Source organism: Capsicum annuum, chromosome 7 (assembly GCF_002878395.1).
Source record: "Capsicum annuum cultivar UCD-10X-F1 chromosome 7, UCD10Xv1.1, whole genome shotgun sequence".
NCBI lineage: Eukaryota > Viridiplantae > Streptophyta > Magnoliopsida > Solanales > Solanaceae > Capsicum > Capsicum annuum.
The window spans coordinates 11,837,602-11,851,549 of NC_061117.1; the positions used below are offsets into that span (position 1 = coordinate 11,837,602).

General features: G+C 35.4%; 1 protein-coding gene across 1 annotated transcript; it reads left to right on the forward strand.

The window, feature by feature from the left end:
- The first annotated feature begins 6 nt into the window (after positions 1–6).
- LOC107877713 (RING-H2 finger protein ATL43) lies at positions 7–2,109 on the forward strand. The gene has a single exon (XM_016724410.2). The coding sequence runs from the start codon at positions 422–424 to the stop codon at positions 1,706–1,708; it is 1,287 nt and encodes a 428-aa protein (XP_016579896.2). The 5' UTR covers positions 7–421; the 3' UTR covers positions 1,709–2,109.
- The last annotated feature ends 11,839 nt before the right edge of the window (positions 2,110–13,948 follow it).

Here is a 13,948-nt window from a genome sequence, read left to right on the forward strand (position 1 = left end):
ATCTTTCTTTATTTAATAATTATTTAATGATAATATTCTTATTTTTATTAATTTTATAAAGCCATCACTCATTTCTTCAACTTTGTACTCGATCAAAAAGTGACACAAAAAATAAAACGAAGGGAGAAATTATTATGATGTTTGTTTTTTCTCACCTTAAATAAATTTACTAGATATCTATAACTTCTAACCAGCAACAAATATGAAATAGCTCTATCCACTAAGATTACAAAAAAAAAAAAAAAAAAAGAATTAGCTAATATTTTTTGATCTCGAACCCGAGAGATCGAGACCTTTCAAATTTATTCTATTTTTCTCTAAAACCCCGTCTCCTTAAACCCACTATTATATACACATTCGAAAGTATTCTTGAAAATCAAAAATCTAAAAAATTAAACACAAATTTCTTCTTCCTTATCATATGGGCATTTTCAATGTTCATTTACTTTTCCTCCTTTTCTTCTTCTTCTTCGTTACTGTCATAGCTACAACAAGTTATGCAGAAATTGCTCCACCTCCACCACCACCACCGCCACCAGCACCAAATAGATCTCGAGATTCCCCATTCCGGCCTAGCATAGCAATAGTAATAGCCATTCTCACAACAATTTTGTCGATCACATTCTTGTTGCTGTTATACGCAAAGCATTGTAAGAAGGGTCCTTTCGGAACCATGGCCACTGCCTCCGGCATCTCCAGTGGCAACACTCTGCATTCGTCTAGCTTCAGGAAAAACTCAGGCATTGATAGGAAGGTCATTGAATCCTTACCCATTTTCCGGTTTGGTTCACTTAGAGGACAGAAAGCTGTTGAAGGACTTGAATGTGCTGTTTGCTTGAATAAATTCGAACCAAGTGAAATTCTCAGGTTGTTACCTAAATGTAAACACGCATTTCACGTTGAGTGTGTGGATACTTGGCTCGACGCTCACTCTACTTGTCCTCTGTGTCGTTATCAAGTTCATCCTGAAGACATTCTTCTTATCTCACACACCACTTCTGAGAGAAAATCTACTTCGTCCGTGTCCTCCTCCCCTATAAAAGAAAAATCTGCTTCTTCGACTTGCATTAGACACTCTTCAGCTGGAGAACGAGGTACATGCTCGTCATCTTCATTGCAGATAATTGTGGAGACACCAAGACAACAGGAGAGGCCGTCTTTTCTTAACAGGAGAATGTCATTGGACAGTTGGAATTTCCACAGGAAGAAAAGCAAGTCCACAAACACTTGCTCCATTTCATCTTTAGCAAGAAAAGACGGAATGTTGCTGTTGAATAACAATCACAAGGATCCAGGAGAACGGCGGCTGGAGCACCGGATAATAATATCCGGTGATCATGAGCCGCCGCCGCCGTTGGCCAGTACGCTGCCCCAGGGGACTGCGGCACAGTACAGGTGGAGTGATGTGGAGGCCTGTGATATGTTGTATTTGCGGTCAGAGATGATATTGAGCGACAGCCGTAGATATTCGGGGTCGAGAAAACGGAGGGATGAGATTGAAGGAGGAGAGGGGAGTGGCAGAAGAGTAATAAATGAGAGAAGTGTGTCTGAAATGACAGGGATGAGTAGGTTTAGAAGTAATGAAGAAAGAGAAAGAGAAAGGAAAGGAGCAGTAAAAAGATGGTTAGATTGGATTTCCCAATCACAAAATAAATCTGTGTCTGTGTCTGCTGTTGCAGCTTCTTCTTCTACTTCTGCTACCTCATGAAGTAAATATTTTTTGGTATCGAATGTTTACGGCAAATCAATGCGATACCTAAATTGATAGAGTCTAAGTTGCGCAGATTTTTTATTTTTGATGTCGTATCCGTATCGAGTTCTGTAAAAACACATTCGTTTTAGCGAATTTAACATGTATTTGTTGATATTTTTAAAGAGTTCGAGAAATTTAGGGTATAGTTATTTAAGTTTTTTTTGATGAGGAGTCTCTTTCATGATGAGATGAGTTAAAGAGTACCAAAAAAAAAAATGATGAAATCATATTGTAATAGTAGTACAAGTAGTTTTGTACTTTTATTAGTTAGTAGAAAGTGAAGAGTGGTAGTTTGGAAATAGATCCTTTTTTTTTGTCAAGGAGCATTTTTAAAAAGAGATTTGGATTTGTGATAAGCCTTATTTGTTCCGTATTTTAATGGAGATCTGAATTTGTATGATGAATAATATAATACTAGAAGATAATAAGTAATATTTATCCTTATGGTGTTCTCAAGTAGTAGCAAATATGCACTATTATAACTTGCTACTCTTTTCGTTCAAATTTTATACTCCTATGAGTTAATTTAACTCGACATGAAATTTTAAAAGAATTTTTTTTTTGAAATTTGTGGTACAAAATAAATAATAATAAATGAAGAAAGAGAAAGGAAAGGAACATTAAAAAGGTGGTTGGATTGGATTTCTCAATCACAAAATAATGTGTCTGTGTTTGTCTCTGGTGTTGCTGCAGCTTCTTCTACTTCCACTTCTGCTGCAACTTGATGGTGATGATGATGACATGTGTGTAAGTTTTTGATGAGGAATCTCTTTCATGATGAGATGAGTAGAGTACAAAAAGGAACGATGAAATCATATTGTAATAGTAGTACAGTAGACACTAGTTAATTCGATTCAATTTGTTTGACTGATTTTAATTAGGTATGAAACTTTAAAAAGTAAAGAAAAATCTTAAATTTTATGACATTAAATTAAAAAATTTTAAATTTTATACTCTTAAATATGTTATTTGAAAAGTTATAAAAAAGAAAAAAATCTTTTTAGAAATTTTTTATTTTTTAAAAAGAGAAGAGATAAATAGATTGGACAAAGGGTGTACTTACCCACCAAAAAGTTAGTGGACCAGTGGTAGTAGTTTAGTTAGTAGAAAGTGAAAGTGGTACTTGCAAATAGATTTCACTTTTTACTTGGATTAGTGATAATGCCTCATTTGTTATGTCTCAATGGACATTTGAATCTAAATAACAAGTAAAAATATAAAATTCGACTAAAAACGTTTAGTGATTCTGTAACAGTTAGGAATCAAAAGAGAAATAGAGGTGTTCTCTCATAGAGTTGGTTGAAGAGCGAGAAGAGAAGTTTTATTACTTTCTGTAAAAGTGATCGACTGAAAATTTTATATTTAGTCCTCTATTTATATACACAGTGTACAAAATATAATAAAATGAAAACTAACATGCCTAACTAGTATTTAACAAGTATCAACAGCCCCCGCAAGCTGAAATGGGAAACCAGTCCAAGCTTAGAGTAAAAAGAACGATGAAGAACGCCTGGAAGGGGTTTAGTCAAAATCAGTGGCGGAGCCGGGATATTCACTAAGGGGGTTCATAAGTGAACAAATTAATTAACTAAAGGGGGTTCAACATCTAATATATATACATAAAATATAATTTTAACCATGTATATATAACATAATTTTTCGCCGAAGGGATTCAAATGAACCCCCTCGGCAATGGGTAGATCCGCCACTGGTCAAAACATCAACCACATGGGCATCACTAGAGATGCCATGAAGAGAGATGAGACTATCTGAAAGAATATTACGAACAAAATGACAATCAAACTCGATGTGTTTAGTCCTTTCATGGAACACAGGATTTTTGGCAATGTGAATAGCGGAGGAGTTATCACAAAATATCTCAACAGGAGCAACAGAAGAAACTGATAACTCAGCTAATAATCGAACAATCCAAACAACCTCTGCAACCAACTGTCAAATAGCTCTATACTCAGCTTCAGCTGAAGAAAGTGCAATGATGGGTTGTTTTTTCGACTTCCATGAGACTTGGCTACCATCTAGAAGGATGACATAACCATTAATAGACTTGCGACTGGAGAGAAGCTAGCCCATTCAGAATCACAGTAACCTTCAAGGGAAAATGTGGGAGAACCAGTAAGAAAGAAACTCAAATCAGGGGTGCCTCCCAAATATCGAAGTACATGCAGGGTTGCTTCATAGTGAGGAACCCAAGGCTGAGACATAAACTAACTCAAGTGCTGCACACTGAAAGAGATATCAGGCCTTGTATATTGGAGGAAATTTAATTTACCAATAAGCTTTCGATACAAGGAAGCATCGGGCAAATGATCCCCTGAGTCAATGCAAGCTTGACATGGAAATCCAAAGGAGAAAATACATGACTAAGAGCAACACAATTAAATTCATGTAAGAGATCAGTAAGCAATTTTTGTTGAGTAACTAGAAAACCTTCAGGAAGTCTAAGAAACTGCAGACCATCCAAAAAATAATATACTTCACCCAAATCTTTGATCCTAAACTGAGCATCTGGAAAAGATTTGAGAGAAGCAATTTCTACCAAGTCATTCCCAGTAAGAAGGACGTCATCAACATAAATTGCTACTATGGTAAAATACTACCCTTTAGACTTAAGAAATAAATAATAATCAATATTTCTAGAGCGAAAACCCTTGGATAGCAAAGCGAAAGAGAGTTTGACATACCATTGACTAGATGCTTATCTTAAACCATATAGAGATTTGTTAAGTTAGCAAACCAAATTAGGAGAATCAGACTGAACTTGCAAACCAAGAGGTACTTTCATGAACACCTCTTCGTCAAGATCCCCATGCAAATGCATTATTAACATCTAACTGATGTACTACCCAATCATTCTTAACAACAACATACAAAAGACATCTAATGGCGGTTAATTTTACAACTGGAGAAAATATTTCATTGAAGTCAGTCCCTTTTTGTTAAGTATCACCCCTAATCACTGGTCTAACTTTGTATCTCTTAATAGTACCATTATCCTTCTACTTAATTTTATACACCCATTTAGAGGAAATAGCTTCCTTCCCAGGAGGAAGAGGAACAATAGTCCAAGTATTGTTGGCCTCCAAAGCCTCAAACTCCTTAAGCATAGCTTTCTGCCAAGCAGGATTAGAAACTGCCTGATGAGAGAACTGAGGTTCAAGCAAATCACTATCAATAGAAATAGAGGTACCCTTGGATATAGAAACATTAGAAAAAACATAGTTCTACAAAAAAGAAGGTGGAACAGAGGTTCTTGATGACCTCCTCAAAGGTACAGGAACATGAACAAGAGTATGAACTGGAGAAATAAGAGTAGGAGAATCAAAAGAACTAGAAAGAAAAACAGGTGAGAAAATAGGATCGAGAGAAGCAGAAGAAGGTCTAGGAGATGTAGGAGGAACAATAGAGGGAAATAGACAGGGGGAGATACTGAAATATCAGGTGGAGGTGCAGGAAATAGAGAATGAGAAGAAGGGAAAGAGTAGGGAAAAACAGTCTCATGGAACAAAACATCTCTGAAAAAAACAACAACTAGTTTGTCCAAGTCAAGTAATTTATATGCCTTCCTGGTTATGCTATAACCAAGAAAAACACAATAGATGGATCTGGATTTGAACTTATCCCTATAAGGCTTTAGAGCTGTAGCAAAACTAAGGCATCTGAATGATTTGAGATGAGAATAAGAGGGAGTAGTATTTGTTGACACCTAATTTTTGCTCTCCACAACTGAGTTTAGTCCTGAGTTTCTTTAAATTTTAAATAAAATCACAACATTTATTTTATCCGAATAAAAGTTTTCCAAAGTATTTATCTGGGTAAGTTTATCATTTTAAGTGGCGATTATATATTATCGTATTCAATTATACAAAACTTTATAGTTTTTCTACTTAAATATTTATTTTACAAAATATCAAATTTTAAACGAGGCTTATCTTGAAAATAAATGATAATGATTAAAATTTTGATTCAAATATAATTTATTCTAGAAAAATAATTTATTTGGAGAGATATTTGTTTGATTTTACGAAATCAAGAAATTTGGTATTGAATTAGTTGTTAATTTATTTCAAATTTTGTTTTAATTTAGTCAATTTATTTAATTGGACCCTAATTGGAATCAATTTGGCCATGATTGCAATGCAATCATTTGAATTTTTGGTAGGCTAAAATTTAAATATAATTATCTAAATTTTATTTATTGGCTATTTAATAAATAGCCCAAGTCAAGTTCAGCCCCATTCCTTTTTTTTAACAACCATAGCCCAATTGCAAAATACGGACCAACACCACACCAGCTGACCCGACCCAACTTTCTATTCCCTTCTTCTTTAATCAACAGCAACAACCAATAAAACAACGATGATACAGCCGCGTACAACAGTTTGCAAACATCGAGAAACTAACATCGACCAACGGCTTCCAAAATCAACTTTGCAATTCAAAACAACAACTCACGACCCCGGATTCATCGACCTGAACCGCTCCGACCCGCCATCAGTCCGATCGACCCCCCTTTTCTCGACCCGAACCCGATAACCCAGCTCCAAACTCGTCAAACCGACCCGGCGCCAACCCGTGAAAAAACCACTCAACAAACCCTATCCAATTTTCAATTTGAAATTCGAATTTCTGTACCAAAATAGTACAAGCTCCAGCTGTCAAACGTTATCCTCACGTTAAAAATTTCAAAAAAAAAAAACCAAAATGACTTCGAATTTCTCTTATCCCACATTGGGATTAGCTCAAAATTTCCCCCAATCTTGTTCTACATATATGGTTCATTATAGAGCAAAAGGGACCAAGTCTTGAAGGTTGGGTGAAAGAAACCTTTGAGCAAAAAGTTTTATTTTCTAGTAAAAATAAAATTTTTCTTCCGTATGAAAAATCGTCGACCGTTCGAAGTTCTCGAAGTTACGGTAAAGCTTCCCAGTGGTGGTCGAGATTCTGGAGAAGAAAGGCCCGAGTCCTGTAATCTTCTTTTCCATTTAATTTCAGTTTTATTTCTTCTTTATCTCGACGTTCTATAGTCATTGTAGTGTTTAATAGCCTTGAATGCTGGGAATTGCTTGCTGTAGACGCTGTTGATGGCCATAGGATTTGCGTGTGATGACTGTTGTTGATTATGGGAAAAGGTATCATTTCCACTCCAAACTATACTCGAAAAGTCGAAGCCACACCTAAACTATACTAATGACCTATTACACACCTAAACTATAAAAAAAGTGAAACTATTTACACCCTGTCAGGCTACCACCACTCGCATATGGTGTAGTATTTTACACGCGCTGCCATGTCAGCACCACGTCAGTGAAAAATATCACTTTTTTATAGTTAAGGTGTGTAATAGGTCATTTATATAATTTAGATGTGACTTAGACTTTTCTTGTATTGTATGGGGTGGAAATGATGCCTTTTCCCTTAATGTTTTTAGCCGTTTACTTTTGTTATTTAATAGGCTGACGCGCCTAAAATAAGTGTAACACACGCACCTTAGAATGGGGGTCGCGGGAAGGTAATAATATCACTTTTATATAGTTAAAGTGTGTAATAGATCATTTATATAATTTAGGTGTGGCTAAGACTTTTCTTGTATTGTATGGGGTGGAAATGATGTTTTTTCCCTTTTGCTGATTTAATGTTCATACTACAATGTTCGCCCCATTGTCGATTTCGTATATTTTTTATTTTATTGCTTTTGGAATCATAATCTTATTGGTCAGCTGTTAAATTTCCCTTTAGTATATATTGTGAACATGCTGTGCTTTTCCGTATGATTCGATAACTTTTGTCGCGAGGTTTAAACTACTGTTCCTGTACTGACTGTCTAAAATGTCCAAAACATAGTGTTCTTTCTATCTGTTGTTCTTCAATTCAGCTGTAAGCTCAATGCGTTGGTATCGCAATTTGAGTTCTGGTTTTCCTTTCAAAGTCATTGCAATCTCTTGAAAATTGTGGTCTGTTTTTTCTTGCTAATATTTAGCTGACCATTCGTTATTTTAAGTCCTCTTTGTCACCTTAGTTTGATGTTGCTACTGATTCGCCCGTTTCCTTGCCTTGTTTTATGCTTGTCTTCGAGTTATCGTGAGCATGTAAAGATGTTCCTCAAATTCGTATTGGCAAGAAATGTCAAGAATTCTCACCATTTCTTAGATTCATGGACCCAATTCAATTCAGTGGGATCCCTCAATTCACATTTTTTTCCACCAAGAACGTTTTCTAAAACTCTTTGACCCTACAATGTGCCAATATTGCAAGTGAAAGGCTTTGCTTGATGGTTTGAAGTAACTTGTTTCTTTTAAGTTTTGTGCTAATTTGTTTGGGTCGGAATTAAAGTTGAAGTAATGTCCTGCCTTATGAAACGCTTTTGAACCTTAGTGAATAGCTACTGAGTGTCGGTATTCTTTGGTTTGGTATATGTTTCTCTCAGAATTTGTGAATTATTTTAAACTCTGTGTGTTGGCTATAAATTTAGAGTCAGTGTTAATTCTCTTTATCTTTTCTTTGCATGAACCCGCCTTGGAGTCCAAATGGACTTTTTCTCCATGCATTTCATAATGGGCCAACATGGCCCACTTTCTCAAGTCAAGCCCGAAAGAGAATCCAAAATTGATTACATAGTGCATGGATACGGGCAGTCGGAAGGGGAAGAATGGGTTACAGTCCCATCTTTGAAGCGGCAAAGGGACTTGAAAGTCAATTATTTTTTTAATTGTTTACTTATTTATTTATTTATTTATATTTTTGTCTATTTATTTATTTATTTATTTATTTATATCTTTGTCTATTTAGTTACTTATTTATTCGTTCATTTGGGCCTCGAAGCCAAAATTGTAAATTTAATACAGGTGGAGCAGATTTTGGGCCAACAGGTTCGAAAAATTAGTTTAGGACAGGTGCAAATGGGCCAAAAGACCGAATAGATTAGGATAGGGGCTATGGATTTGGGACCAATGACCTAAATCTTTTACTTTCTCTCCCCTTTCCCCTTTTATGTGTTTATTTGTTTATAAGTTTTATTTAGACTTAGTTAAAATTCCTACTAAGTCGCCTAACACAAGTCTTTTCTAAAAATTGAACACTTTTCAACAAATCAATCTTAAAAAGTTAGTCAAAAGATGTTTTCAAACAATTCGGATAATCGCAAGTTAACGGACGTTTTAGGTGTCTTAAACCTTTCTAAAATGTTAATAGGAATCGTTTACTCAGAATCTTTAAATTTTAAATGATTTTTTATTTTTGGATCGTTTAAAGTATCTTATAAAGGTTTCTTAATTCCTTTTCATAAATTAAGTTGCGACTTTAAAAGTCACATTTTCATCTATTGTAGGGGTTTTGTCTTGCAACAAAGAGGAAGGGAATCTATTTATAAGGTAGGTAGCATGAGTACACATTCACTCTAAATATTGATCAGGAATTTAAATTGAAAAAGTAATGATCTAGAAGTTTTTAGTAGGTGTTTATGCTTTCTCTCCACAACATCATTTTGTTGTGGTGTATTCGGAGTAGTTGTTTGGTGAACAATACCAAGAGGAGAGAAAAAAGAAGATGTCTCATTACTAGACCCCAAGTCAAAAGTATTGTCAGATCTTATAATTTGAACTATAGTGTGGAAATGAGTTTCTACCATGAGAATAAAGGATTTGATAAGAGAAAATGCATTAGACTTGGTGGATAATGAATGTGTCCAGGTTGCCCTAGAATAATCATGCATTATGGTCAAAAAATGTTTATAGCCATTGTAAGTTTGGGTAAGATAAGGTCCTTAGAGGTTAATATGGATGAGTTGAAAAGAGGAAGAAGTTTTAATGGAGCTTTCAGGGAATGCCAGTCTTTGTTGTTTAGCCATATGACACCTTACAAATGAATTCTTGCTTCTTAGACAATTGAGTTTATATAGCATCAATAGATTTCATCTTATGAAAAGGCATGTGTCCTAATCTCAAATGCCAAAGTAAAGCAGGATCTTTCAAAACATAAGAACAAACAAAAGAAGGCATGCATGAAGGAAAAAAAAGAGAAACAGAAACAATGTTTTGATTAGGAGTTATTTGTAACACAAATAGTAAAAGCAGTAGTAGCGTTATTATCAACACAAGCAGTAGTTGCAATGGTATTTACAAATTGCGATGTGAGAAGAGATTTTGGATGAAGAATGTAGAGCCCTTGAGACACTCTACCAAGATCTAGTGGCCTCTTCAGAGAAGAGACCAGTAGAATACAAGTACAAACAGTGAAGTAAGCTTCACCATTGAATTAAGCTAGTGACTTGTGTACAGAAATTAAGTTATACTGAAAGGAAGGCACATAAAAAACATCCTTTCAATACTAATTCTGGGGACAAAGTAAGTGTTCTAGTGCACATGACTTTGACCATATAGCCATTTGGTAAAGTGATAAATAAGGAATATGAAGAAGAATGATGTTGGTAAGAAAAGATTTAACTGGTGTCATGTGATTAATCTATGATCCAAGGATTATCAATTATTTTAGACATGTGACAAGCAAAACAACAACAATTGCTAAAATCAGAAGTGCTTACTAAACCTACATAAATGATAGAATCAGATCCACTCTGGTCAAGGTATGTATTCTTCATCTGCTAAAGCATATTCATCATATGAGTCAACTGGTCAGGCGAAAACTGAGCCCCACTTGTAGTATCAGCCTGGCTTGACTTCTCTAAAGCCTCAGGTTTGGCAGCAGTGGTTGCATTAACACCCTGAACACATGTAACAACAGACCTCCTATGAGGAATGGAAGTATGAGAAATGTTACCTTAATAAGTATGCTGGTTTTCTTGGGACCCATTTGGTTGGGAACTATTTTGATGTTGAAACCTCATACAATTCCCAATAACATGACCAGGTTTCTTGCAATATTGATAAAAAAAAATATTCCTCTTGTCAAAATTCACCTTCTGTGGATATTGAGGTCTAGGAGAATAAGAGGGTCTATATACTTCAGCAGAAAAAAGAAGCAACATCTGTGTTGAAAGAGGGAGTCGTAGTATGTGCTTCAAGCTGACTCTCATCATTAATCAATATTGCGTAGGCAGTATCCACATCAAGAAGGGGTTTCACCATTAAAATATTTTGTCTCACACATGAATAAACCTCATTCAAACCTATCAACAATTGATGCAAACGTTGTTCCTCTTTCAACTTCTGAAAAGCGTCCGCACAACCACATGTGCAATTAGGATAAGTCAGAGAAAAAACAAGTTTATCCCATAACTTTTTGATTTTGGAAAATAGGTCACAATGGATAAAGATCCCTGGGTAATAAAAACAATCTTCTTTCTAATCTGATGAACTTTGGTACCATTCCCTTGTCCATATCTCTTTTCAATGTTTGTCCATAATTTATCTGCAAATTCTATATACACGACACTTTCCCTGATCTCAAGCTCAAGGCTATTCAATAACCAAGCAAGTACCATATCGTTTGCCTGAGACCATGGTTCAAAAAGAAGGGTATTTGGAGCCGGTCGACTATGCTTCCATTAATAAACCCCAATTTATTCTTATAAGATAGTCCAATCACCATGCTCCTTCTCCAACCCCCATACCCAGTGCCATTAAACTTGGTTGTGACTAAGATAGTGCTTGGGCTATCAGAAAGGTGCAAAAAATATGGATTCGAAGAATCAACAACGAAAGGAGCAAAACCTTCCGATGACGCACTAGTGGATGCATTCGAAGAGTTGGACATTGTTTGAGAAAAAATGAAGCTGGACTGGTACACGCGATGAAAACAGAGTAACAAACAAACAAAAATCAAAAATCAAAGAGGAACACAATACCAAAACTCCTTTGATTCGGTGGAAAACCAGTAAAACTCCATCACATCGCAAAATCAACAGAATACAATACCAAAACTCCTTTGATTCGATAGAAAATCAGAAAGATGCCGTCGCCGTTGTGAAATCAACAGGTGGCCCCAAAAGTAAACCCTAATTTCTCGTCTATGTATTGAGATGAGAAACTCCCAGCAACAATTCCCAGCTTGGGTAACATCGATCGAAAGCTGAGATGAAGAGCAACATAAATCCCTGGCTCTGATACCATGTTATGGAGTCGGTTGAAGGGAAAGGAGAGGTTTTATTATTCTTTGTAAAAGTGACCGACTGAAATTTTATGTTCAGTTCTCTATTTATATACACAACGTACAAAATGTAATAAAATGAAAACTAACATGCCTAACTAGTATTAAGTATCAACAGATTCACGTTCATTGTACTATCACTGAGTTACTCTTAATCTTCATATTTCTATAGAGTATTAAGTACCATTATTTTATTAAAGATTTATGAGGGTCAACGGAGTTATCTAAGAAATTTGATACAATTTGTATTAAGAAATGTTAACTAAACATCGAAAGTTGGGTGTTAAGTGTGCTTAAGACGTACAAATTGGAGACTTAGGGGTCGTTTGGTAGAGTTTAAAAGAACAATGCTGGATAAAGTGTATTAGTAATGCTAGTATTAGGTATATTAGTAAGGCTGACATTGTTTTCTATACATTGTTTGATTCGATGGTTTGAAAATAATATGTCTTGTATAATTTTTATTAAAAAAATATTTAGTTACAAATATACCCTTTACACTTCTTTGCAACAACATGAATTCCAACTACTTGAGGAGAATCAACAACTTTTTACCATGCAACCATGTCTGCTATTTGTAGAATTGTTCAAATTTGAACTTCAAGTCGTCAACAGCAGGGACAAAAGAGAAAAGAGACTCATCTATTATATAATAATGAGTCCATAAGAGTCCAAGCTTAATTTGATTAGAGATTTGTTAATTTTCCAGCATTTTTGCCTCTTACTTTCTCCAGACAATTGAGTGATATGCATTTCATTGAAATTTTTTCATTTATGATCACGAGATTTAAATGCAAAATGTGGCAAAGCACAAAAAAGATAGACAAAGTAATGAAAGGACTTGAAAATGTTCTAGTAGGGATTTGAGGGGTAATTTTGTCATTACTCAAGCTAAAGCATGTATTGAACCCTTAGTATTGTTAATACATAGAAAAATAATGATATTAGTAATACATAGTGTAATACACAATACAGTGTATAAATAATGCAAGTATTAGTTTATACCTAAGCTAAAAATGTGTACCAAATAAGATATTAATAGTACATATAAATAATGCTTCCATTATATTTTCTAATATACTCCGCCAAACGACCCCTTAGAGATTAAGCCTCACAAAACTAAGGCCCGCACATGACCTTCGAGTCCCAAAACTGCCTTTTTTAATTCACAACGGACTCTTCTACATCTAAAGGACATCATCTTCATTAAGTGAGAGTCTACCATGGAGCAGATGAAATACATTGAGTACCAGAATAAATATGCAAATGAAAGCCAAGCTTTTAGAAATTAGAACTTCCCCCTTTTTCTTTTAAAGCTTGTTGATAATATGTACAACAAATACACAAAGAGAAGGCAAACTTTCACATCTTTTATTGTGCAGCTTCTTTAGACACCAGTCTTGATTTCAGGTAATACTTGCAAGGAAAATAGCAGCAATATGTACTTGATTTCAGGTACTTGGAGCAATGGTTAAGTTGTCTCTGTGTGACTTATAGGTCACGAGTTCGAGCTGTGGAAGCAATCACTAATGCTTGCATTAGGCTGTCTACATCACACCACTTTGCATGTGGCCCTTCCCTGAACCATGCTAACCCGGGATGTTAAATTCTTATCTATATATAAACCTCATAGCAACTGATACGGGTCAAAGAGGCATCTTAGCACTCGAGGACGTAATGAAAGCCAAAACATGAAGACCCGAGCTTGTGGGGGATGCCCAACCAAGAGGACAAGCTTTGAAATGTAGAGAACAAGTTTCAAACACTCCAAAGACGTCCATATGCCACTCCAAGGCCACCTCTTTGTAAAGGCTCATTAAGGGCCTTTTGGTCATTTTGTAATAAGTGTTGCCCTAGCTTATAAATAGGATCTTTAGGTCATTTTGTCCATTAGACTTAGATGATATATTTTAAGAGCTCAAGAGAGTGTCTTGCAAAGTGGATTCCTTGTGGCAAGTGTGGACATCACTTGTGTTGATAACAATCTTAGAAACGGTGGTTGCTTGGGAAGTCCAATTCCCTTGAGGTCCCGTAAAACCTTGGTGTTATTTGTGTGAAGACTGTTTGTTTTAA

Coding starts and splice junctions, on each gene's coding strand:
- LOC107877713 (XM_016724410.2), top strand. CDS start 422: ATGGGCATTTTCAATGTTCATTTACTTTTCCTCCTTTTCTTCTTCTTC.